Genomic DNA, 27,067 nt, shown 5'->3' with positions numbered 1-27,067 from the left:
AGATCAAGAATAAATGATAAATAAAAATTTCAAGCAGATAACGAGGAGGAATTCCAAAAGATTGAATTGGATATTTACTATGCCTACGTGTGGATATTCAGCCTTGGATGTTTTTCATTTATAATTGATAATATGGACGGTTGCAAAATGGGTCTAACGCAACGTTACCGCTAATACACATCGACGGCTATGATTGGAATTTTTTTCGAAAACATTTTTCATAATTCGTTGGATTACTTTCGTCACCGTTTTTAGGCGTCACGTGTATCCCGAGAAACCGATATACGGCGAAGCGCTGTTACGAAGCAACGACGAATCCAGTACAAATCGTAGGAAAGTTACTCATGTTCGGGAAGCTCTGGTTGTCAACTACTTTCATTTCGATTACCTTTGGTTTGGATTTTTAACACGTTTACCTCACCCGTCACGTTCGAGTAGTTCTTTATTCCGATCTATATGTTTATAATGTTAGCATTTTCTCGTATAATTGGCCGATTTATTTCCTTACTTTTATCGCCGTTTTAAAGTTCAAAGACAATTAGCGACTTCTGTCAGCTTCCAAATTTCATCGACGTCTTCATATCGTTCACGAAGGTGACGTACCTACACCTAGGAGTCTGGTACGTACGTAGGTACGACGTACACGAAGAGGCCATCAAACTCGATGCGACTTTCACGTCACTTTCTGGCGATTTCGTATTCTAGAGCGAATACAATCCGAAGATTTCCTCATTCTGCAAGAGTGCTTGTACGCACTACCTATTGTCGTTTACAATTATCGTTTACGGTTCATAGGTGCGGCCGTCCACGGAGTCCCAAACTCGCCTAGACACACATTTCCAATGATCGTAAGTAAAATTCAAACTTTCGAGACACGCTTCGATATCGACGAGATGGATGACCACCTCATGATCTCGCAGCCCTAGGACCGAAAGCGGTGATTTTCCATCCCTCCGCAGGTCCGACATCGTCAAAGATCGGAATCTCAGATAACGACCACTTTTCTTCGGAGATCCAGTCCCAGAGTCTGCGTCCGAGTACCCCAAAGTGCAAGGGAGTTCGGATGCAGGGCGGTGCAACCATAGAACTGATTGTTTGTCTATGGAATTCGTTTGTGCGCGCCGCGCTGCAGCCCCTTCTAATCCCGAGGGGGTTTCCTTTGGGAAACGGCGGACCAGCACCAGGTAAAAATTTTATATTCTTGGCGCCTAGGTGTGCGTGCGGGCGGGTGCTCGTTCAGGTAGTTTGGTAGCGGGAGGTCCCCTTCGAAGGAGGAGTAGAAGACCCGAGGACCACCAGAAATAGCGTCCACACACTTCATCGAAGGAGAGAATCACGCGTGCTGGGGTTTTCGTTGGGAATATAAGCGACCTGGGGCAGGAGGACGACCGACTCTCTCTTTGACCCTCGTCGAGAGCTCGTCTGCTTAGTGCCTGTACACGTGATTTCATTCTTCGTCATCCTTTCGTCTCGGAACGACGCGCATATCAGGCTTGTGGGTGCAGGAAGAGCGTTCGTTTCGTAGATTTTTTACATTTTTCACTCTCCTAACAATCGACCCCTGGTGCCCCCCCGAGTAAATCTCCACACCCGATTGAGTAAAGGGGCGATGTGATTTTAAGCAAATCGTTCAGCAACGTTTGTGATCTACGTTCAGACGTGCAGTGACACCGACCCCAAGTGTTCGGTAATTAATTTTGTGATGTCATAGCTTGAGGAAAAGTTCAAAATGGATATCAAAATTGTGAGTATGAATACGAAATACAGTTTATCGTTGACTTTTCATTTTACCATTACGAAATGTCTCATTACAATAAAAAATAGATTCATCTGTTATATTGCACAATCGAATAGGATTTTTCTACCAGGTAGCATCGATCTTGGGTATGCTAGTTTCGAAAGAGAGAAAAAAATAAGTTTTCCCATTGAGAGGTCAGGCCGGTCTACGTTGATGAGACGGTGGAATGATGAAAAAAAAAATTTCGTAAATATTTATTTGAATATAAATTAGAAGAAAGTGTCTCAGTAGATGTGTATGTGATTTGAAATGTGGGTGGCAAGGACACCTCGGAGTGATATCGTCACACATATCATTGGAGAGCGCGCGCGCGAGAGAGAGAGAAGTAGTAGTAGTAGCTGCAGTGATCAATTAGCATTCCGTAAATTGGTCAACCGATATCTATATATATATATATTTATGTTTAAAAAGTATTTGCACAGTCTTTGCGTACTTTCGCGTTGTATGAATATACGGTATACACATGTATTTGGGTCTGGCTTGATTCCAAAAGGAAACTGTACTACGTGACCCTAATAGTGAATGCGATATATTCACATTCACACTTTTCTAAAAATTATCCTCATCTCGCGCGGGTGATAAGAATTTCAAATAGATAAAACCGCGATGCTCGTCATCGGCCGTTACATCGTCATCGTGCCCGTGTAGGAGGTACACGCGTGTCGCACATCTTATCGGTCGAATTGACACAGTTTCTCCCGTATCGATGAACCAAACCCGAATGCGATGCGATCGAGCTTCTTGTCAGCAATTATCAAAGATACCCTAACTCGGGTGGATCGCGTTACAGATCTCCCCCTTCTTTGCACCACTCGGCGGAGCTTCCGTACAGCTCTCGAACGAACTGCCAACCCACTTACCTACATTACACAGCGGCTCTTTGCTACAGTATACATACTTACGTATGTACGGACTTATTAGTTATATACACTCGGCGATCGCTTGCCCACGCCGCTCTAACTCGACGCCGGTCGTTTCCTCCACATCGCCGCCGCTGCGGGTCGTTATCGTTAACTCGTTGTCGATCTTATGTCACGCGCTTGAAAACTTTCATCTCTCTCTTAATCGACCATGACCCGGTCCCGTTGCCACTCACGATCAGCTGAAATTTCGAGGATTCGGTGATGGGTGACGCATGTTTGATCCAACGAGTCGTAGATCGATCGGACAGATTTCAGGTAGTCGTCATTCCGAAGTGGCGATCGGTTTTCGATTAAAAAAATTATCGATCCCCGATCGCCGGAGCTGCTCGTAACAGCGATCGCGGTTCTGACCTCCGACGGCTCCGAGAGGAGACCCTGACAGTGACTCTGACTTTGAATTGTAAAGTGAGAAAAAAATGGCACAGGTGAGACGCGAGAATGTGTATTACGAGGGCGAATAGAATAGAGAGAATACGAGATGAGATTACATGGTGCTTGAACAGCGTGCGAGTATCTCACGGGCTTCGCGCGCAGTTTCTTCTCACATCTTCTTCTCTCTTTCTCCCGTCGGTTTCTCTTTCTCTTTCTCTCTCTCCTCTCTATCTCTGAATGAGACTACGTATACGTAACGAGAGCAGGAGACCGTGTCAGTCGGCGAGAAACCGGAAACACACGTAGGAAAGTGAACGACTCCGAGATATCTATAAATATTCGTATAACGAGAAAGGTTTATTCGTGCGTGCGGACGGATCGAGGAGATCGAGTCCTCGATAGAATATCGTCATAATTGTTTTACCGCTCGCTCACCTGCACGTTAAAGTTAACTGAGCAGATGATTCCGCGTACAATATGTGGTGCGCCTTCTTCCTTTGTTGTACGAACAGGCATGGCGCGGGTCATAAATCCGTTAGCATTTTTATCGCAAAGTTAATGAAACTGCGATAAGGGGGTGACTTATCTAGGATCGCGTTTGGTGAAAATATTTTTCCATAGGTATAAATATTTTGGCGAATAATAAAAAAATCAATGCAAAACAAGGTGGTCGGAGGTCCACCGCCGGAGCGCAATTTATTTACAATTAACGGTACAGTAATGACAGCAAACAAAAGGACGGATGGAGCGAATCGTCGTTCTAACGAAATGTGCATCGTTTGTAATTGAAAAATTTTATCAACAATTGGTTCGAAGTGGCCGCGCGACTTATACCCGATGAATTGAAAATTGTAATTCCTCATCGAGCTTGTTCTAGATCGGGTTACGGCTAACAGGTGATCGCGACGCGATACCAAGTTCAATTACTCGGTCAAAGAAAAGTTTTAAATCGGTTTCAGTCGCCGCGAAGTTACGACGATTCGTTGACTTTAATTTAGATTACGGTATACTCGTAGTTCTGGAAGGCTTGACGGGGGTAGCCGACACGTGATATCAAATTTAAGAGACAAGGGGCCTGAGAACTCTCGCACCTTCATTGACCTTCGATCTCCGACATCTGAGAAACATTTTTCAACGCTACGTTCTCGGTAGAGAATTTCAGTTTTCACGCTATCGTGAGTCGCATAGAAAATGGAAAAAATGGGCCTAATTAAAGGTCGACGTGAAAAAATAATTCACGGAAGAACCGGCGGAGAAATCATTGGACAACAATTATTAGATTTTTCCCTACTAGTCGCTTTTCATCTACGAAAATTACTAGTTTTGCCTCGACTTGCATGGCCCTACACGGCACGGGTTACGATCGCCAGATGAAATCTTTCAGTCAAGGATCAACCCGCGCTGTCCCACAGGCACTGAATAACTCGTAGATGATTTTACATAAACAAACATCGCGCATGTATCGTTACAGCTAGGTCTGTACAAGACCCACGCAGAGAGCAATCAGACTGCCGAGCAAACGTTCTCACGGCGTGACATACTTTTGAGAGAGGCAACGCATGGTTCTCTCGTTTTATCTATGTACAACTTGCGTACCGTGATCGCCTCCACATCGGACGCCATATATTATCCCCAAGTTTCTCTGTTTTCCTGGTTCATCTCAACGCAAATGGCATGATCTGGTACCAGATTATACGCTGCATCGGCGTAACCAATGAGTAGCAGCTTGTTAGTACAGCCCAATAAATTCAACTCGATCTCTTTTACTCGTTGGAATAGAAGGTATAAAAATTAAAGAACCAATTTTATTTTATGCGTACGTTTCTTTGTCTGTACGAAAAGTCGTCGATTCGGTGATGGAAATTTCAAGGAAGCGTCAGACGCGTAGATTAAAAGCCTCGATTATAATAAACTCTGAGATCTGAAAGTGAAGCGCATGCCGACAATTATGGACGTTTACGTTAATCGTTTCTTTTCATCAGGAATCCGCGTATCAACGAACGGACTTTTTCTCGAGGAATGGTACAACGTCGATTTGTAAAAGCCCTTTTCACTTTACGGAGCATTCGATGCGGCTAATTAGCTTTCCGTAATGAATTCCAAGTGCTCACTACCCGCTTATTCCGACTGCTGAACGTGTTGCGTAAACGATCTGTTTCAGAGATCCATCCAGGCGGTATTTTTCATCGCTATCTTAGCGTTCACTTTCGAAACTACTTTCGGTGCGACTCGCAGGGGCAGAGGAAACTGGAGGGTAACTCCTAGACGTCACAATCGTAGGGAAGTACGAGACTATCTTGCTCCCCCGGCCCAAGATGCTTCGTACACGAATTACGGTGCTCCCTCATTACATTCGCCTTCCGTGATACCCTATCGACCTGGACGACGGCTGAATTCTCCTCCGACGACCGAAGCGCCGGGATATTTTTCCAGAATTGCCAGCTGGCTGAATCCGTTCGGAGGTTCGCCGGAACCACCCCCGCTTCCCGAAACTCCGCCGCCTATTTATCCAAACAATTATGGCCAGCTCCAGCCGCCACCGCAAAGGTAAGTCCTCGCGATCGGAGACAAGTTTTTTCTGCCACGGTAATTATTTTCAAATCCTGCGATCGCCGACAGTTACGGACCTCCGGTGCCACCTCCTCCGCCCGTCGGATCGCACGGTTATCTTCCGCCGAATGGTAAGGGAAAAAATTGCAATCCCTGCAACAGCGTTCCTTGGATTCCGTTGCCAGGATTGGCGCAAAACGACGCTTACGGTGCCGGTACCACAAACGTCGAAAATCGGCCCAGCGACAACCCAGAAGCCAAAAACCAGGGAGGCTCGTTCGCCTGGAGCAACGCGGAGGAAGTCCGTACCTCAGATTTCGGCTACGGACATCTCGCAAACTCGAATCGGCCTCAACATCTACCCACTCCGAACGTCGCTTCGTACGGATCTCCTGGGCCTATACCGTATCCTCACCTCTATCCGGGACCCATGCCACCGCTTTTCAAAGCCAAACCCTTCGTCGTCCCACCGGAAAATCTCCCTCCCTCCAACGGTCTTTCGCCCGGTCCATTCAACGCCGGTGATTCACCTTTGTCTATCCCTGGCCCCGTCAATCCGAACCTCAACGACGGCCACGTCGAAGTATTACCGCCCGGAGCGGAAGTGGATATCTCAGGGATCGACGGACCCCCTCCGACGGGATTCGAGGGTGAAATTCGCGACACTCCGCCACCCGGGTACGAGGAGAGTCCGGCTCTAGGTCATCACGGGGATTCCTATGGGAGTACGAGTCTGAATATTCAGCAATCGGAGCCCGTCCACGAGCAACATCTGAGTACCGAATTAACGGTGGGTTACGAAGTTCAAGCCCCCGGTAACGTCGAGGTTGTGAAGAGCGTTCCTGCCGCCGAATTTACAGCGTCGATTGAGCACCCCATTCACTACGAACAGTCGCCGCTCATCGACCTCAGTCAACAGGGCGGAAAACAGGCGCACAATTCACATGAGGAGCAGGGAAATGGCGGGAGTAATTACGCCCCAGGGTTGAACCCTCCTCCCAACGTAACTCCGGAATCGTACGATCAGAACGGAGGAAGCGTTGGTCGAGAAGTTTCGAAAAATCCTCCATCGGGTGGATCGGAGCAGTTGAAAAATTCGTACGGAAACCCCGTAGGCCAGGAGTCACCTAAGGACTCGTCGGTCGCATCGAGCGCGGCTAACGAGACATTTTCTTATCCAACTTCCGGATTCGGCATTCCGGATGTCGGCGAACTCCCCATAAGTCACGAGTCATCTTCGCTACCGACCGTATACGAGAATTATCCACCTTCTTCGGAGAAGTTTTTGATATCCGTGAAGGACCCGGTGAAGAATTCCAGAGGCCCGTTGGTCGACGGCGCGCAAAGTATCGGGGATCAGGAATCGACCGGTTCTCTATTGCAAGAGCATAAAGAACTCGATCACAATCAGCACGGGAATATCGTCGACAGCTATCAGCGACACATAGACCAAAATCATCCGCAAAATAGACCCTCGGGTTTTCTGAGCCAACCGGAACCTTTGGTCCCTTATCGTCCGAGCTCGCTCTACATACCATATCCTCCTTACACCGGTCCCAGTAGTCAGCAAGAGGGTCAATCTTCGATTCCAGCGTCTCAGCTACCTCCGTTGTCTACGACGGAGGAGCCTTTCCTAGAGGCACTGCTCAAATCGTACGATAATTTCAAACAAGAAATGGCCGTCAACGATCAACTGGCGAAGGATCAGCGGGACAGATTGAGGGCGGAGAGTCAAATCAATCAAGACTTCCGAAATCCTGGATCACCCGGAGGCGCGACTTGGGTCTCGCAGCCACAGCCGAACTTTCCGATTCCCGAGAGAATCAATCCTGCCGTTTATTCGAGTGGTAATTTGATGCCTCCTCCAGCCTCGAATTCCGAGAGACAAGAACACCGGCAATCGGGAACCAAGAGAAATAAGCAGGTAATAAATCGATGGATTTTGTAATTCGTCAATTTCTTCTCTTTTTTTTTTTTCCTCCAATGGCAACGAGCGATCGCGACGTGTACGAGGACAAATTGATGCCCGTTCAAATTTGCATTTAACATCGCGCCGATATTTCGATTCCGCAGGTGCAAATCATCATTCCTTATACGTCGCAGTATACGCCGAGCCCCTTCCAACCGGTCACCGACGACTGGAGCGGACGCGGTCCCCTCGAGCAAACTCAGGCGAGAAAAGTACCCGACGCTGATAGTCATGATCATAATTACGTGGGGCAAGAGTCGAAAAACGTTGAAATCACCAGGACTCTGAGACCCCTTGAGAATCTACTGATCAAAGAAGTCGCTAAAAAACCCACCTCGCCCAAGCAGACCAACAATTCCATAGACGTTTCGCGGCTTCAAAAAAATATCGACAACTGGACGATTCAGGTAAAATCAATCGGATGAATTTCCGATCACAAAGTCCTCGGGTCTTTGAATTTTTCAATTTGCTTGACGATTTATTTGTCTAACAGGAATACTCGCGAGGAATAACGTCGAGCACGGCGCTTCCCAGTTCTTCGCACCCTTACCTCCTACCGTCCAAAATAATACCGCACGAGTACCTCACGAGCACCCCCTCCTCGGCGTCCAAAGAGAAAATTGACGGGATCCAATCCGAAATACCTGGATTCAATTACAACGATCTCGAACACGAAGTAGCCGCGAGTAGTCGCGTCGACGCTCCCCGAGTCCAGGTATATATTTCACTTCGATGAACCGATAGTTTTCTTTCCTGTTCCGTGGTCAAAAATTTCCCATTTTTCGATCAGGTGTTACGAGTGGAGAGTGCTTCGAAAGTCGAAGACAGCAAAGGAGGATCTCAACCTACTTCACCTCAGCCACCTTCCTCCACTTCTTCTTCGTCTTCTTCTTCTTCTTCTTCGTCTTCTACGACGACGTCTACGACCGAGGAGTCGTGGGCCGAACTTCCAGTTTCGATTTCTCCCCACAGCAACGAAAGAGTCTACGTCGTTACGCCTCAGCCGGTCAGGCCATCGAAATCGTGGGGACAGTTAGGTGACGTGAACAAGACAGGAAAGTTCGAGGCAATCGAAAGAGCGTACCAAGTACTGCCGCAGGCTGTTAACAATTTGGCTTCCTCTTCCGTGAGCGGTCCGGAGGATTCCCCGCTATGGGGAATAATGGAACACGATGACTACGCGAAAAATAATCAAGAGAACTCGACTACCAGTAAACCGATTCTCTACTCTGGACACTCGAAGGTAAAGAATCTAATTTTTCATCGGCGGTATCGTCCGATCGAATAATTTCTGGTTTTTCCGGTGTTGCAGGTTTCTACCGGAAGACGCTGAACCCGGAGAATCTCTCGTTTGCAGAGGCTGCTCAATTCGACGATGAATCATACAAAAAAGAAAAAAAAAAAATTCAATTCGCGAGTGACCACGAATGAAATAGTATTTATACGTAGATAACGCGATGTGTGTGTTCCTGAGCGAAAGATATATATATATACAAATAGTTATAAATAATAATGCATGCGTGCGCAAGGACAATTAATATTGCCTAATAAGACTGTGTATCAAATTAGTTCGTACCGTATGTTTCTAGGTAGATAATTATACACACCATATTACCCTGCTCACTCATAGGTGCAGTACATACATTTTATGCTATATATATAGATTATAGGTGAATAATTTTTAAATGTAAATTCGTCGAGCGGTTAACGCTTCTATTTTATAATTGAATGAGAGTTAAAAATTAACGGCCAGTTAAAAATCTCGATTCATAACTCCACGATATATATATACCTATACAGCAACGAAGAAAAGTAAAAGTCATTGACCGTGCGGTTAAAACCGCACTATTCTCTGAAACTCGACCGGCGTAAAATGACGATGTCCTATTCGATTCCCGTCCCATTTTTCATTGGAATTTAACCCCGCGGATGATCTTTACCGCGTAATGATCATTATCAATTCGACAAGAGCTTTCCAACGATAACTCACCCACTACTCACGGCTTACACCTTATTACATGCGCTTTCTCTATTGTTCGCTCACGCTCGGCAGCAAAGTTAATTCACCTCAGTATCGCACCGTTGCTCATTTACATGTGTATGAAAAAAAAAACCCGCGTATTCGTCGCGGTTAAAATTGTTTTTGTCAAGCGAATTATGTTCGCGCTAGGTATACATCCCACATATTCAGGTGCGAAAGTAAATTAGTGGCTGACGTAACTTGGATCGCAAAAAAAAAAATAAATGAGCAAATTAGCGGTAATCGGGTTTGCCGTCGATATTTTTGTGGGAAAATTTGTCTACTTCTATTTTCGTCGACTGCGCAAAACGGTCGAAAGTTTCTAAGCGACGAGGCGGTGGGGAAGAGGGCATTAGTTTTTTCAATTTTCCTACCGTAACGGTTGTCACGAGAGGAAGAGAGATTGAGAAATTCTATTCGGAAGGTCGAGTGGTTAAACGCAATGCGCTAATGTATCATGGGAATATAAAGCCGGAAGTACCTGAGAAAACACGTCATTGTGTTCGATCTCTTTCCGACCGCGAGCGCATTCGAGTATACGTAATTAGACGGAGATGAAGAAGAAGCTGCGTAGGAATTGAAGTAAAAAATCGGTAAAAAAAAAAAAAACGAAGGAGATAAATCAGCCGCGAATCGAAAAATTGAAAACAATTTTTTCTCGTTATCTGCAAGTTTCGAGAATAAAATACGCGTGTGCGATAACTTTATCAAGTGATAAAAGTGCAGAGTATATTTGTTCCTATGATTACCTTCACAATGATGGCTATAAAATTATACATACGCTATACGTGGGCTATAATTACAGAGATAAATGTACATGTTATGTTATAATATCGTCGTTGGCACACATTTCCTAGATTGATGATCGGCTTATGTACACTGAGAGGCAAAACAAAAATAGTATAGGAAAAGAATAATGATAATATAATGGTTGTAAAGTTGCAAGTACAAATCATACATTATGTGCAAATGAGAGTTACGAAGACGTCGTCGGACTCTTTTGCAGCGATGTCCTGCTTTTATGCGCTACTTGGACCGTGGCAGTATCCGAAGATTTCGCCATTAATTTTCTAATGATTATTTCCATGGACCACATCGCGATCATCAAGGCCGTCATTCCGTTTATAAAGAATACGGAAGTGTCGTAGCTACCGCTCTTGTCCTTTATCATACCTGACACACAGAATATCAAATCGTACCGTTTAATCATTTTCCATCGTTCCAAAGTTTGTAAAATCGATCGTGAAAGTCACGACGAAATATTTCAGCTCACCGAGAATGGGGCCGACGATCAGAAGCACCAGTCCGTTGGTCACCATTTGTATACCAGATGCGGAAGGTAATTTTTCGATCGGCACGTACGTCGAGATAACCAGGGTCATGAAAACCGTTCGGATTCCCTTGCCGATTCCGAGCGTAAGTCCGACCACTACAACTGCGGCGTAAGTGTTTACCATTAGCAGACCTGGAAAATATCGAACGTGTTGGTCGTTGAATTTTCAGATAGTTTGCCCAACTAACGTGGCGCTTACTCGATCTGGTTACGATCAGTAGGACCATACTGAAGAGAAACATCATCCTCGGTGGCTGCTTGAGCCATTCCGCAATGAACGGAGCGATCCCTCGGGACAATAGATCGGCTGTCGCCAGGCAACTCATTACGGCCGCGATTTCGTCGACGTTGAATTTCATCTCAGCCAAAATAAAGGGCGTCAATAAGGCGAAGTTTATCTCCCCAAATATCGCTACAGCCATACCTATCAAGATATTCACATAGACTGGATCGCGCAAGAGATCAAAATCGAAAAAAATAACTATCGCGTGCAGCACGCGGTACAACACAGGCTTCTTTATTTCCGCGTTTTCCCCCCCTTCTGAAGGACGTCTGTAAGTACGCAAGATGTACGCATAATTATACATATGATGCTAGAAAAAAGAGAGGAAGAAGTTGAGATTTACTTGTGATCTTCGTGCTTTTTGGCACCGTCTTCTTTCTCCTTCACAGTTTTGACGATCGCTTTTGGTACCAAGGCCTTTGACTCGTCCGATTTAATCTCATCCTCCTTGCCGCCTTCTTCGATTGTCTCGGGTAACTTCGAAGCTCTGTGGAGACTGCGCGTCTCGTCGAATATTCTTATGCTACTACCCAAGTTAATCGTTTCCAAACTCTTCCCTGAATCGATAATATTCAACGAACAATTATCTTTGCGTTATGGTGTTTCAAAAAATCTAAATATTTCACGTGATTCATTTCAGAGACTCACCGGAACTCCACCATCCGAATGGGGATTCAGGTGAATCCTTCGGAGTAGGAGGTACAGGTGTTACAGGATCGTATTGGCTTTTGCTTCTTTTGTACGGTTTGTCGGCTTTTGGAAACAATGATTTTTGATATACTGAGTGTCGCCCTAAGTCAGGGCGAATAGGAGAGAGCATATCGCTTTCGCATTACCTGTCGGAGACGCGCCGTGAGTCATCGACGTCTTTCTAGGCACCGGGGTGTCGAAACCGTATATATTCCCGGTATCGACGTCATGGTCGACACTGGACGTTGTCAGCGTACGTGTTCGTCTGGTAATTTGCAGATCCTTGCACGAAGTGCTGATGAATCGCTGGTGAGTTTTTTCACCTTTAAAGTATATTAGAAACGACTCCGTTAAAAAAAGAGAACAGGAGAATCTACATCAGCAATTTGCGACCAACGATCTCGGAGATTAGACAACAATCGAGGCTTGCGTAGAGTTTTTTTTTTTTTTTTTTTACTACCTCGTGATTCTAACGTGTTCGGTTAAACGGGGGCCTGAGAGCGTAACGATAAGTAGCTACTTGAATGGATTGTAAAGTGAGTTGCGTGATGATAAAATAATTTCAAATTGTTTACCAACCTTTGTCGCCTCTGTCGGAAGACTCGGGCGCCACTTCCTCCGCGGATACTTCTTTTTTCTTCACGTGCCAGGCTATCGGTTGTAAAACGAGAGCTCCGGCGAACGCGTGGAGGCTTATACCGCCTAGAATTAAAACGGCTCCCTATCGTAGAAACCATAAAAAGGGAACATGTATGTTACAAAATAGACAAAACACGCTAAGAGTCAATTGTGAAACTTACCTCGGCGCCGTATTGAGACATCAGAAACGAAATCAATTGAGGCATCAAAATGGGACCCAGTCCGATCACGGTCATTGCGAAACCTACAGCTCGCCCTCTTTTTTCCACAAAATAAGAATTCAGAGCGAGAGAGAACGCGGAATTCATGACGGACATTCCCAGTGCTGAAATACGAGGGACTTTGAAACGACGAAATTTTGGAAACAGTCGGAGTCCGTTGTACGAAATTATTGACTCACAGCACAGAATACCGTAGGCTAATACAAAGTGGACGAAGGACTTAGCACAGACGGTCAATAAGAGTCCGGAGGTATAAAAGATTGCACCGGTTACTGCAACTTTTCTGTACGCAATTTTGCGAAGAAGCGGTCCGTTCAACAGACCCATGAGCATCCCGAAGGAAGAGTTTATGCTAATTATTACCGAAATGTCAGTCGCCGACATACCTAAGTCAGCGCAAATCCCATTGAAAAGTAGCCCGAATGCTTGGATTACGGGAATCGTACAGATCTGAATGAAAAAAAAACTTTTGGTAAGAATAACTCCGCGTACGCATTCGTGGTATTTCGTTGCCCTGGAAATTCACACGGCATTTTCAATTCATATACCATATGCGTGGCGTAGGCTACAACGATCAGCCATCCCCAGCCCCCGTCTGGAGGGACGAGTTTCGCTTTCATTTTATCCCTTACACCAGTTAGCTCGTTCCCCTCGGTGCGGATTTAGTATATTTTATCAAACTTTTATTATTTGTCGATAATCCATCGATCGGGGTCATCAGAAGATCCTTCGGGAGGGCCGAGAATACGATGAAGCAGGTTTTCAGATTATTTTCATAACTGACTTTTTTGCGCTACCCGTTATTACTTCGTGACGTAACATTTGATGTAAAGAAAAGGAAAATACTCTTTCAATTTACACTTATTTCTTCAAGTAGGGGTTCGAGGAACTGCAGACGGTAATTTCGACTTTCAGAAGCTGCATGAACCGAATGATTAACGGATCCCTGTCTACCGCGTTCCCGTTTATCATATCGTCGTACGCGATAAGCACGTGTCTAATCTAATCATTTCGCTTTTCCGACTCCCCACGGTCACATCGCAATCAAAAAATAATTTCCTTATCTCTTGGTGTTACTTAATTTTAGTTGCAACTCTATTTTTTTTTTTTTTTTTTTTCTTCCAACACCCATGGTCGGTCTACTATAACTGTAACGAGAGTTGGGATATTGGCACGAGGGTAATCATTGCCAATTAGACGTTCAATCATCATTTGTGTATAGAAAAGAAATTTATTGTTCGAAACATTTAATAGGTATTATTTACACGTGCCTCTTTTACGTTAAGTTAGATACATAACATAATTAATTTTAATTTTTAGGGTAATCACCTATTCTATAATGTATTCATATCCATTACAAATCACCTAGCGTAGCGAATCGCGTGCCGATATTAAGGCACATCATCTTTCGCTCTGTTCCACATAATTGGAAAAAAAAAAAACCAGAAAAAATCCACAAATAATACTCGTTACAACCACCAGAAATAGATGCATCGAATAATACATGAAGATCGATCTCCGCGAAACGAAGAACGACATAAAAAAAAAAAGACATGAATATACTATCCTTCGTGACACCATTTCTTTAACAATTATAATGTGCATACAAACGCACAGTTTTCTATTCATTTATATCTTAAGGGGCTTCGGTCGTCGATATAAAAAAATATGTATTTTTATAAACCGAAGTGATATCATGCTGCAGCTGGGAACGTTAATATTACAGCCTACGGTCAAGATTTTTCAACGTCTCCGTTCCCCTCCGCTTTTAATTTTTCCAGTTTCTTACGTCTGCTTGTAAAATATTCCTCTGTGAACCAGGCAATCGCAGTGCCGAAAGTAAAGATGTTTAAGAAGTGCAACATGATGGCGTAATCCTTGGTGATGTCACGGACCATGCCGATCATAGGTCCCAATGTTGAATATATTATGCCACTGCAGAGCAGTTGCAGACCCGACGCAGCTGGAAGCCGAGATAACGGTACGTGCGTCGGAATAACGAGAGCCATGAAAACTGTCTTGAAGGCTTTTCCGATTCCAATCCAGACGGAGAGTGCGAGAGTCATCTCGTAGGTGTGATAATGCGCGAGGACTGCGAAGAGCGAGAGAAAAATCGACGTTATGACCAGGTTTGTTAGCCATTGATATTTTTTTTTTTTTGGTTTTCGATACGTCATCATTTGCAATTGACGAAAGAATTCTTACCCATGCGACCGGTGGCCATCATGCAAACTCCGAAGAGGAAGAATCTCCTGTTTGACATCCCGATGTATCCGGCGAGGAAGGGAATTATAATTCTGGTTAAAACGTCGACGATGGCCAGGATCGACATCGCGAAAGCAACCTGCACTTTCGAGAATTTGTAATCGCCGAGGACAAACGGCGTCATCAGGGAGAAATTAATTTCCGCAAGATTCGCAAAGGTCACTCCGAACATGAGGTTCACGAATACGGGGTCCCTCAGTAAATTGAGATCGAAGAAAATCACCAGTGCTGCTATGAATCGCTTGTACCACGGATGTGTCGGCAATACCTGAAACAAAAAGGGGTCACAAATTTTAGACGCTGTCGAGAAAAACAATTTTTCTTCCTTCACTCACTTCGTCAATTTTATCTTCTGGCTTAGCGACTTCGTTGACGACTTCACCGTTCAAAGTAGCACCTGTCGTTTCGAATATGTGAGTTATTTTTTTTTTCATGCATTCCTCATTGCTGCAATTGTCGTTAAGGCACTCCCCCTGTTCGTCGGCGTGTTCGCAGGATTCGTCGACAATGATTAGGGGAGAATTAATCGCCGATGGTAAAGTGGAAAGCTTTCTCTTCGCCAACTTTTCTGGTACGTTCTTCCCCGTTTCTCCTTCGCTATTTTGTCTGTGCAAAAAAAAAAAAATCCCCCCGTCAGATCGAAGAATGTATATTGGACAAAAAGCACAAATTGACCGTTATGTTCCTATATCGTCACCGATGCCAATTATTCCCGATCGTCATGCGTAGTTGTTAAAAGTTAGTCGATGATGAATTAGTCATTTTTTTGTGAATAAGTAAGAATGAAATTACGTTCGCAATACATTCTTTGAGATGCGTGCGTATTTGCCATAGGATACGTGCTAGTTTCCCAAAGTTTACATCTAACGTGCATACATCGATCGAGTTAAGAGTAAATTTGAATCGAATATTTATTTTTTCTTGCCTGTGCGTAATAACGGCCAATGAACCTTTATCGTATCGAAATTTAGTTAGCATCTCTTTTAACGGCCACCAGCGGGAATTATCGGCATTCGAAGAGACGTTCTTCGCACGCCTGGACCGACAAATTTGTTAATAACGGTCTCGTTGCTGGCGAATGTCCTCCGTCGAGGAAACGCCGAAAGGTGTTTTTTTTTTTGTTCGTTTTTTTTTCAGAGTGGAATGATTCTTGAAAAAAAAAGGAAAACTTACCTGTTCAAAGTTCTGAGGGACGAGCCTCTGCTCAAAGCTTTGACGCTCGATTGTCTGCTGAGGCTTATCGACGGGTATCTGCTCAAAGTTTTTTGGGAATTTTCCGTTTGGACAGTCTTATTCGATGCCAAGGAATTACTGGAAACTGCGATCGATTTTCTCGAGTACCTGATAAAAGGTAATCGCGAGGGTCAGTGTAAAAATATAAGCGGAACGTTTCTCGTTAACATTTTCAACCCACCAGCCGTCGTTTGCCCTTGACATCATTGGCGTTCCTGGACTGAAGACATCGATCCCAGATGCCCCTTGCTCCTCGTCGTCGTAGTAAAGATATTGGCTCGCAAACCTTTCGCTAAATCGATTTTCGCGCTCTAATTTTTTACCGCCGTTCACGCTCTCCGTTGATTTACTTTGGGTGCCGTTCAAAAGTGCCAGTTCGTGTTCTTCGGTAAGTTTTTCATTATTCTCCTAAAGTATCCTTTGATTAGTACGAGCGATGATTTAAATGTGAAATTGACGAAAATTAATTGTTATAATTGACTGACTTTGACGTCTGTTGCGCCGTCGGTTTTTCCAACGTGCCACGATACCGGCTGAAGAAGTAGAGCACATGCGACCGCGTTGAAAGCGAATCCTCCGAAAAGTAAGACCGTTCCTTGCAATCCGAAAATCGGCATCAAAAGGGTGATGATCTGTTGGATGTAATTGGTAGAAAAAAAAAAACAAAAAAAACTTAGCCAAACTGCAGCATTAATTTCATACAAGTTTCATTGACTAGAAAAATACGAGGAATATTTCTTCACTCCGAGATATCGTACTACCACTTTCGTTGGTAGTAAACGCGCGCTATGTAGATTTATTCCAACCAGTTTCTTGACCCACAAATTACTTTCGCTTAATTCAGCAGTCCGAGTTTTTATTGCTCGCAGCTATACGGGAGCGCCGTTCGCTACTTACTTACAATTAGTAGAGTTCAATGAAATATGGGGTTAATTCATTTGTCATTAAAAATTCAAACTAGCTTCATGAATATTCATCAGAGGCACCTGGTACAACAATATTACGATCGACGTAGATAGGAGTAGGGGGAAGGCGTACAAAACGACGTGTATATGGGCATAATTCATTGAATAAATGAATGAATGAAAACGAATTTCGTCCGTCTACGCCGTTTTGTACGACTTTCCCCTTCGGATATTATTGAACTTTCGTTTATCGGAGTAGCGAGAGGACAATAGATTCCACGCTTCTTATCTGTTTGTTTTTCTGTCCATGTGTTAACGAACCGAAGGAAAAATGGATTACGTATATTTGTTATGCGTTCGTCTTACGTTGTTCTCGATGTTGCATGTACTGTAGCTACGTAAAACCGATAGGGCAGAATTCCAACGTAATGAAATTCTTCATGAGTCTGATCTCCCGTGTAAATGCTTCCCACGAATCGTCGAGTCTACGAATCGCCATTCGTCTATAGGTTTTCACGTGTTCGGTACGATATCGATTTCCCGAAGGATTTCAGGCGTTGGAGGCCATACTACGATTGTCAGCGGTTACGAGGGACGCGGGTTGAGCAATCCTATCGTCATTGGTCAGTATTTGATTTAAATCATACCGTAGATAGATCAACGATAAGCCGTATAATAGTTTACAACTTCAGATAACTTAAGGCAACTGATATTGCGAAATGACGCGAGAATTGTGGATGGAATTTACTCGTTCTTAGCGGATAAATGGTACACGCGCTATGAAAGCATTCTCTTTTCTTTCGTTCAGTTTCCATCTTTCACCGAGAAAATGGATATCGGGTTATCGAACGTCATAGTAACGCCGAACATTGGTTCGATGCGCAATTGAGAAATGCTTTCTCACGAGATTTAATTTGGGCCTTAGATTTTTAGATTTTCTTGTTTCTTTTTCACCATCTCCTAGTTACCTGAGGCATGATGATGGGCCCTAGACCCGTGCACGTCCAGCTGAAACCTATGGCGATTCTTCTTTTTTTCTTAAAATAGGTATTCAAGGCCAGTGCGTTTGCCGAGGACGAAAATCCCGTTCCAGCACCTGGATATGATTAGGAATAAAGTCGGACTCGTCATTGTCAACGAGACGCTTGGTCTGGATTTTACGTGAACGTTCTGCTATTTCTAGGTAATTAATTGCAGTGTTTGCAATTGCTACGTTAATCATTGTTATATCGAACATGGGGGTATTGTGATTGTAATGTAGGTAATAACGTCGTACCGAATAGGACTGAAAATACTATCAAATAGCCCGTGAAGGTTTCCATAGTCGATAAAATCGATATGCATATCGCGCACGCCAGTCCTCCGAAGAGCGATACCTGTCTGTACGAGAATCTTCTGAACACTGGTCCATTCGATAAGCCTGAAAAACGATTAGATAAAGGTATGAATAGGTAAGCTAACAATGAGTGAATGGAAAAATTGGAGCGATTATCGCACAATCGGGAATGATGTATTTTTGAATCAACTACACCGGTTCAAATTTCATTTGATTCGGATTTTTAATCTATGAATACTGCAAGGCAATCTCCGATTGATCGCGTGAAAATCCGTGATCTGTAATCGATTGAGATTGTGTACTTTCATTAAGTCCATTGCAAAATAGTTTTGATAAGGCCATTCATTATCGAAACAATCGAACACGTATCGAAGATTGTATTTCATTTGTGAAATATACGATCGTTTTATATCCGCTATAAACAAGACACTTAACCGAATGTGAATCAGCTAAGACTCGGGGCCATCTAGATAATATAGCGAAATTACTATAGGATTCTTCTCACGCTGTCGTGACGTGATATCAGTTATATGTTTGATCGATGGACTATTGCAAGTTATAAATTTTTCAATCGCATTTGCGAGAAAGCTATTAAGGCGTGGGCAATAAAGGACCTTAGTAACAAAATGAGATGATATTATAAGCTTACCGACACACGCGGTCACTGCGCTGTTAACGTTAATAATTGTAGTTGTCTGCGACAAATTAATTCCCAAGTCCGCGAATCTGTCGCCAAAAAATAAACCGAATGACTGAAGTACCGGGAAAATGCAGAACTGAAACAAAAAATGAGTTTTGGTTTGCATTTTTTCATCGATAGATTTTTCAAGTCTCAAGGGACGCACGTAAAAAACTATGACTTACGTTTGCGAGTCCGGCTGCGATTACCACTATCCAACCCCATCCTCCGTCCGGCGGTACAAAGTTATCTTCGTCAAATTTAACAGTTCGTTTATTCTGTTTCTTCATCTCCTCCGCTTTAGCTTTCACAGTCATTTTGCTATTTTCAATTAAACTTCAACGTATATAAAATTTCAAGATAATTCTTCACTTTACAAGGACTGTTCGCGTTGAAAAAGAATTATCCTTTATTATATTCTTTAATTTCTTTCCACTTCACTTATCGCGGATTAACAATTATGCAGTTATCTGTTTGTACCTGCTGTATGATAAAGTTATCGTCTAATTTTTTTCAAAAGAAACACGCTCTCTTTCTTTCATTCCACTTTCGAAATTTTCAAAAAATTTTCAAAATCGACGAAGAATAAAACCGGAAATTTTTATTTCATTTCAACTGAACCGATCCGATGAATCTACAACTTCGATCATCGCTCTCGATCACACGGATTTCTCGAGAAACATTCGGCGCAATCGAAAGGATTCCGTTAAGTCAGGATTCTGTATAAAGTCTCGTGCCTTCTACAAGGTCCAGATGTAAACCTCACGGTATCCCGACAAAAAACAACTGACATCGTATACTGGTATCGGATGGAGCAGCGCTCTTTGGCGAGTCTCCGCGTACGCACTGCAGGCGAGTCACAAACCTCGAATGCGTTTATCTTCTATCTGTTGCAGTTTCCAGCTGGCTACTACTACTCATACTATCACTAATGTTACTATTATTATTCCACCCGTGTATCTGTACAGACGTTTTTCTCGCTCTCTTTATACTCGTATCGCAAACGCTTGCTCCTATATGCGGCGAGCAATTGATTCAAGAACAGTACGGCTCGTTCTCAGGGAAAGTTCAGATTATTCCGGATCAGCGCGTGAATCTGAAGAGTATTATCGGCGTAAATATCACGATTTTAGATAAGGCGATTTCATGTGTCGACAGCAGCTGTTGCCGTGAAAAAAAAGGTAACAACTAAAAAATAGATCGATAAACAACACCTAAGAGGAATATTCGGTTGAACGACAAAAGATTTCGTCACGTTAAATTCAGGTCGAACGGAGAAGAGGCTTTGCAGCCGTTGAATCGCGTGCGTGTAGTTTTCGGGTCAGTCGTCGTGAAATGGAGGGCCAATATAATGGGATGGACCTTGAGAAAAGTCGATGCCAACTGTGGCGTCTACACGAAGACACGGGAAACGCAACGCGTAGTGACTTGAGACTTTTTCCCTCTCCATGGATAGTCGAATGAAGCTCCTCTTGTTAAACTATCGCAGGTTGCGGAATGAACTCGAGATTCTTTTCTAGATAATTCTTTGTTCGATATATCTATGTTCGTATTGAAATAACGTAGACAAGGGCGGGATGGATATTTCTTAGGCATGAGGACGTGTATTACAGCTGCAATTTGTACGCAGCTGATAATTTTTCAGGCAGAATTTTCAGTCGTCGCGAGGAGTTAGTGAATGGGTCTCCTTTTTATGTATATCCGTTCCATCATTCTTTGAATAGCCACGTGCGCACGCGTCTTTTGAATTCGGAGCAGCTTGGTCAAAGGAGTAACGCGGTTGCAAATTACGCGTAAGTGTTCCTTGAATTTTATTGGTAGTCAGAGTGACCGTTTAAGATTATTTTCTAATTTCTTCAATCACAGCGTACCGCATGGTGCTGGCGGTTTCCTTAACAGGGTAAAACGGCCCCACATTCTCCGCCTCATTTTCGCCCTTTTTCAAAAACAACTTTTCTAGTTATCGAAGTCAAACGATAGTCGTATTCACCACCGCGTTTTGGAATAACAATTTTTCAACAACGTTTGTAGGAATTTCTTCGATGGGTGGACCATGCAGGTCCAAGTTAAATCCACGTTTTACGTCTTTCGCGACGGAATGTTTACTGGGAGAGTAGTTTTACCCGCGGGTGAAAAAACGGGGACTTGCGCACCGTTGACTAACAGCTATAACACAATTCCGTCAATACATTCATTTCCGTTGTCCTCGTGGCCGGTGCGTGGTGAGAAACTGTCGATGAAACGAACGCTCTTTCTTACGCTGATAATGATGACAATTACAATTACGATACCGAGCTCATTCCTCATTCGGCATTGAATTATGTGCATTATCAAGTGCCCGTATGCGTGAGCTACGCAACGATATTCGGTCAATGTCCTGCGTTTCATTGGGAGCACCTTATAGCTTCACGCCATGTCCAGGTGGGGAAGAGTCATTAGAGCGGCATCGATATCAGGTAGCGTGTGACATCGTTTTTGAACAATTTTTGAAATTTTTATCATCCGTTCGCGGCATATTATTTTCATTCCGTACCCAAATTTTGCACCGATAACTTCGAGTAGACAAGGATGGAAGCGTTCATTGTTTTCGTAAAGCGTGCTGAGCTATGACTGATAACGATTCGCACACGTTAGAAAAATTCATCCGTTGATCCGAAATGAATGAAACAATCACACTTCAACGATCGATTCAAGAGAAGAGTGAAAAAAAACTTTATCACATTCAGATAGGTGACCGGGAACTGGCCATCCGCCAGGGTTGTGACGTCATTCCGTAAATTTCCTATACATTTAAATTGGACACGTCTCCGAAAGTCACCGGAGAGGCTTGCGCAAACCATGAGGGCTAAAAATTTCCCGTGCGGATTATCATGGCGGTCATCGTTCGACGCCCACCAGATCTTGCGAGATCGTCTTGTTCCGATCTTGGCGAGCCTCCAAGGTCATATTTTGAGCTAATTTCGATCATTGCATTTTTTTTTTTTCTTCACAACTCAGCTCTACCGTATTCTGCGACATTTAATGGTTGATATGTCCAACGAGAGATGGTGACTAATGGAAGTAAGACCGTTTCACAAAATTAATGTTTTATGTAACATACCCCACAATGTACATCGTCAGCAGTCGTGTTCTACACGACAATTTATTTTACAGAAATTTTTCAGCAATTTCCAAGTTACCTCTTCACGCAATACCATTATACTATTCTATTTACACGTAACTAAATAATAATTAAATTCAATTAACAAATCATTATTAATCATTACAAATCATTACTATCACCATATTTGTATCGTTCAGATAAAGTCGCATCAATTTTTCTCGACACTTTATCGTTGAGCACAGTCTTGCCTTGTCTTTTTTTTTTTTATTTTTTAGTTTCTGTTTGCATGAGATAAATTTTATGGCACGTTATTGCATAAAACTGACTAATCTCCAGCAGGGGTTTCCTCATTCGTAACGTTCTTCTTATCCGCTGCCCGACCAGAGCAGCAGAAATATTCGATGATCCAAAGAACGATGCATGAAAGACTCAGGATAGAAGTGAAATGAAGAGCCATCACGTAACTATGTGTTTTATCGTGAACCAGACCTGGAAAATCCAAAAATTGTTTCAGAATGATGGACAACTACAAAAGCGTGAGGCTCACCTATCAGCGGTCCGAGTGCCATGGATAATACACCGTTGCAAACCATCAGCAGACCGGAAGCTGCTGGTAATTTAACGAGAGGGACGTTGTCCGGGACTACCAGTGCTTGGAATACGGCTTTGGTGCCTTTGGCGACTCCAAGGAGTAGAGAAATCGCGATGATCCCGGCGTAAGAGCTGCTCCAGAAGGCCAGAACTAGGGGGCAGTCGTTGTTGAAGAATTGGAAGCCTCAGCGTAGCTTTCGAAACGGAATTGTTACTCACTCGTTCGGCCGGTAATAGATCCGAGCAACGAGACCGCGTAGAGGTTTTTAGACGACCATCCGAACTTCTGAGCTACCAGTGGGACGCAAAGTCTTCCGGTAATGTCGGCCGAGGCTTGGACAGACATCACCGTTGCGATATCCCCAGGCACGAGTTCTGCCAGCTCTGCCAATACGATGGGCATCATCAAAGAGAAATTCAACTCCGAAACCAGAGTTATTCCCATTCCTGGAATCATCGATGAAATTGATGAGGATTGCAATTGATCAATCTCGCCGTGTCGAGAAAAAAATTGGTGTGCTAAATATTACCCAAGATGATGACCAGAAAGTGATTGTTCCGCAGTAGATCGAGATCGAGACTGTCCGCGATTTTCGAAAATATACTCCGTTTTTCTTCTTTTAGATCCTCTTGCTTGAGGGGACCCAAAAAAATCTCGTCTTCTACCGCGAGAACATGAGGGGTCAGTTTTCTGGAATTTTCATTTTCAGTCGCTTCTACTCTGGACCGACGATCTGGTTGGGTGATGAGTTCAGCCTCTTCCGGGATCTTATCGTTGGCCTCGTTATCGGCATTTTGAACCTCGGGCTCTCCGGGTATCCTGTTGCGTTCTACGTCCAAAATCTCTGGGAAATCAAAAGTGACGTATTTTTTATTCTTAATATTATACCGAACCTTTGACGACGGTTTACCTTTCTGGTAATGAGGGGCCACAATAAACAGGCTCCGATATAGGAATGCAAAGCTATTCCCGCCAGGATCAAAAGCGTCCCGGTCGTCGCGTAACTTTCCAAAAGTTTGGCGATCAACTGCGGCATTACAATCGGGCCCAATCCGGTCATCGTAATGGTCAGTCCCATCGCTACGCTTCTTTTTTTGCTGAAATAGGTGTTCAAAGCGAGACCGATCGCCGGGTACATCATCCCCTGCCCGATGGCTGTGGAAAGAAATTATATTCAATAAAAGACGTGCATCATGAATTCGGAGAGACACGTATGCATACTGGGCTAATATTTTTTTGTGACTATTTTTTTTTTTTCAGTCCCGACGTGAAATTTTGTTGCATGTGCCAAAAAAAAAAAACCCTGAACGTTTCATCCCGTAATGATAATGTTAGGAGTTTTTTTTGGAGATCCAACAATTTTTTCCATCCAGATATCTCAATTATTTTTTGGTCTACTAGCAAACCCGAGCTACGCTGAAGTCAGGCAGCCAGCAGCGTAGCGCTTTGTTGTGAGACGTCACCTTCAGGGCTGAGCAGAGGTGACGCCCCACAACAAACTCCGCGACCGTGGCTACCTGACTCCAGCTAAGCTCGAGTTTGCTGGTGAATTGAGAAATTCGAATATTTCGACGCAAGCATAGATTGCGATGAATCACAGTGGGTCTACGACTAAAACCAATCGATATATCTTATAATTTTTCTGCTCCCAACAGCGAATAATTGATGATTACTCGATCGTTTGCATGAGTAGATGATTTTGGCTTTCAGATTTGGATTCCTGAGCTAATTATACGTGAGATTACCCTTGAAAAGCCAAAAAAAAAATCGATTTTTGGGCCGAAAGTGAAGTAGTTTAAAAATTGATTGTATTACACTTTTCTGACGTATTTTGAGCTCAGGAATCCGAATCTGGAAGAAAAATTAATCTATCTCTAAAATTGACCGAGTTATCGCCAATTGTCAGCTTTTTGGGGTCAAAAATAAAAAATTCATTTTTTAGTCTATTTAAATGTAATTTGAGCTCAGGAATCCGAATCCAGAAGAAAAATTGATCTATCTTCGAAAATGACTGAGTTATCCTCATTTTTTCGCATTTTTTGGTACAAATTTGAGGATATCTCGAAGGGAAAAAATCGTAGCTCAATTTTCTCAACGGATTCGTGTTCCTGAGGTCAAAATACATAAGAAAAGTGCCATACGATCAATTTAAAAAAATAAAAATTTTTGGTCAAAATTTGAAAAAATCGTAAGGGGTACCCCTTGGAAAAATCTCAAATTTTGGGTAAAAATTTTTATTTTTCAAAATTGATCGTATGGCACTTTTCTTATGTATTTTGACCTCAGGAACACAAATCCGTTGAGAAAATTGAGCTACGATTTTTTCCCATCGAGATATCTCAATTTTTCTGCTTTAAAAAGTGAATAATTGGAGATAACTCGATCAATTTTAGAGATAGACCGATTTGACTTCCAGATTCAGATTCCTGGCATCGAAATACATAAGAATAGCATATAAAATGAATTTTTTTTTTTTGGCCCAAAATCGACAAAATTCCAAGGGGTACTCCTTGGAAAATTTTCAATATTTGGCCAAAATTTTTTTCTAAAATTGATGTCATGACTCTATTCTCACGTACTTCGACCTCAGGAACACGAATCTGTTAAGAGAATTGAGCTACGATTTTTTCCCATCGAGATATCCTTGATTTTTTTACATTTCGGAGCAATGAATTCCATCAACTTCACAAATAAATCAGTTCAGCGCTCAAATTCAGATCTCTGATATCAAAATATTCAAGGATACCTTAAAAAAAAGGAATGTCGTTTCTCTGGTTTGGCGATTTTCGATTCAATTGAAAAACCATGAATTGCAGCATCCGTGGGATGAGAATAAATTATTAGATAAATTTGGCGGTGGACCGACATACGTGTCTTATCAATCACATTTGTATACCTCACGTGACTATCTACGACACCTTTCGCCCGGTTTTTTTTATCGCCATGTTTTCTGATTACTTTTCAACAGTAAAATCTTACCTATAAATATGCAGTACGCAACGGCAATGGTTTCCAAGGAGTTAGAGAACGCGGCGAGAAAAATTCCACAAAAAATGAAGGTGGTTCCCAGGCTGGCGACGATCCGAAACGAAAACTTTTTCAACAACGGTCCGTTAATCAGACCCAAACTGTTCATCACTGTCGCATTCAGGTGCACTATAACCGATATTTCCGTCGCGGTGATACCCAGTTTTGAAAACTGCTCTTCGAATACGAGACCAAAACATTGTTGAATCGGTAGTAACGCCAGCTGAAGAAAAATGTCAAATATTCTTTAGACATTATTTTTTATTATGTAACAAATTCAAGTGCTGATTCGAATCGTCTTACGTTGCTTATCGTGACGGCCGCCACAACGACCCATCCCCAGCCTCCGTCCGGAGCATCAGGCATTTTTTCGTTTTCTATGTTATCAATTTTGTCACTCCCGATGAGATTTCTGAAAGTAAAATATGCAATAAGTTATCGAACATTTCGAAACCAAGAATCCTACGAGATTAAACCAAATTATACAAGTTTTTACCGACCGCCCCGTAGTTCTACACCGAGCGTTTCTTCCGCAGTGCTTAAATATATTAGTGGACATACAGCCAGCGATGTGTACGAACGCTCAGCAGCGCAGCTCGTTGATAAGATAAGTGCAAAAGTATGGAGGACGCACAAGACCGAGGAGAAGGAAGTGATTAACGACGGTAATTACTCTCAATATTCAGTCACTTTGTAAAGCCTCAAAGCCTTACTACTCGGAGGGGTGGACGTACGATGTGGGAGGTGGGGATAAGGTGAAGATACGTAAGAACTCAAAGAACTATCAGAAGCAGTAGGTACGAACGTTTATTAATAGAGTGTCACGTACTTATTCCAGCGTAATACTCGGCTGCTGGAAAAGTCTCGTACAGGTCAAAGGAACAGAGTCTCCGACGCGACAGTCGGAATCACCTCTACAATACAACGAATCGGTAACACGTCCATACATATACTCTTGATTTTTATCGCGCCTCGTATTACCCCCGCATTTTTATGATTCATCCTGTATGTACATTGTCTCCCGTCGACGACGAGGTGGGGGTAATTTTAGTCGGTTTTATCTAACCCGCAGCTTATCGTTCAAAGTTTATTTACAGACGTTGAATTTCTCCGTAGATAATATCGAGGT

General features: G+C 43.2%; 4 protein-coding genes and 1 long non-coding RNA gene across 7 annotated transcripts; 2 read left to right on the top strand and 3 right to left on the bottom strand.

Annotated features, from left to right (window-relative positions):
- Positions 1 to 1,376: 1,376 nt before the first annotated feature.
- Positions 1,377 to 9,875, top strand: LOC125500954 (cuticle collagen bli-1-like). The gene is made up of 7 exons (XM_048655206.1): positions 1,377 to 1,744; positions 5,255 to 5,640; positions 5,713 to 7,567; positions 7,717 to 8,019; positions 8,106 to 8,327; positions 8,403 to 8,855; positions 8,925 to 9,875. Exons 1-7 carry the CDS (start codon positions 1,730 to 1,732, stop codon positions 8,943 to 8,945), a joined length of 3,255 nt encoding a protein of 1,084 aa, XP_048511163.1. The 5' UTR covers positions 1,377 to 1,729; the 3' UTR covers positions 8,946 to 9,875.
- Positions 9,876 to 10,339: 464 nt separating this feature from the next.
- On the bottom strand, positions 10,340 to 13,733 carry LOC105693088. Its single transcript, XM_012412772.3, has 10 exons — positions 13,347 to 13,733; positions 12,978 to 13,248; positions 12,739 to 12,902; positions 12,518 to 12,659; positions 12,085 to 12,261; positions 11,897 to 12,001; positions 11,592 to 11,805; positions 11,165 to 11,517; positions 10,906 to 11,097; positions 10,340 to 10,805 (listed from the first exon to the last, which is right to left on the bottom strand). The coding sequence occupies exons 1-10, from the start codon at positions 13,416 to 13,418 to the stop codon at positions 10,609 to 10,611; spliced, it is 1,887 nt and encodes a 628-aa protein (XP_012268195.2). The 5' UTR covers positions 13,419 to 13,733; the 3' UTR covers positions 10,340 to 10,608.
- Positions 13,734 to 14,009: 276 nt separating this feature from the next.
- LOC105693129 lies at positions 14,010 to 21,260 on the bottom strand. The gene is made up of 10 exons (XM_012412836.3): positions 19,402 to 21,260; positions 19,187 to 19,313; positions 18,478 to 18,621; positions 18,170 to 18,297; positions 16,782 to 16,928; positions 16,478 to 16,704; positions 16,237 to 16,404; positions 15,399 to 15,669; positions 15,004 to 15,331; positions 14,010 to 14,890 (listed from the first exon to the last, which is right to left on the bottom strand). The coding sequence occupies exons 1-10, from the start codon at positions 19,531 to 19,533 to the stop codon at positions 14,532 to 14,534; spliced, it is 2,031 nt and encodes a 676-aa protein (XP_012268259.2). The 5' UTR covers positions 19,534 to 21,260; the 3' UTR covers positions 14,010 to 14,531.
- A 187-nt stretch (positions 21,261 to 21,447) lies between these two features.
- LOC125500958 lies at positions 21,448 to 22,644 on the top strand. The gene is made up of 2 exons (XR_007278412.1): positions 21,448 to 21,672; positions 21,943 to 22,644. It is a non-coding gene; the product is annotated as an uncharacterized LOC125500958 (long non-coding RNA).
- Positions 22,326 to 26,906, bottom strand: LOC105693087 (monocarboxylate transporter 9-like). 3 transcript variants are annotated; one of them, XM_048655209.1, is made up of 8 exons: positions 26,768 to 26,906; positions 26,242 to 26,350; positions 25,891 to 26,161; positions 23,822 to 24,066; positions 23,441 to 23,753; positions 23,130 to 23,357; positions 22,867 to 23,061; positions 22,326 to 22,808 (listed from the first exon to the last, which is right to left on the bottom strand). In XM_048655209.1, the coding sequence occupies exons 2-8, from the start codon at positions 26,302 to 26,304 to the stop codon at positions 22,645 to 22,647; spliced, it is 1,479 nt and encodes a 492-aa protein (XP_048511166.1). In that variant the 5' UTR covers positions 26,305 to 26,350; positions 26,768 to 26,906; the 3' UTR covers positions 22,326 to 22,644. The 3 variants fall into 3 exon arrangements, with proteins under 3 accessions (XP_048511166.1, XP_048511167.1, XP_012268194.2); XM_048655210.1 differs by having other exon boundaries at positions 26,744 to 26,854; XM_012412771.3 differs by lacking the exon at positions 26,768 to 26,906 and adding an exon at positions 26,439 to 26,580.
- Between the last annotated feature and the right edge of the window lie 161 nt (positions 26,907 to 27,067).

Source organism: Athalia rosae, chromosome 5 (assembly GCF_917208135.1).
Source record: "Athalia rosae chromosome 5, iyAthRosa1.1, whole genome shotgun sequence".
NCBI classification, from domain to species: Eukaryota; Metazoa; Arthropoda; class Insecta; order Hymenoptera; family Athaliidae; genus Athalia; species Athalia rosae.
This window is presented reverse-complemented; position numbering and strand designations above follow the sequence as displayed.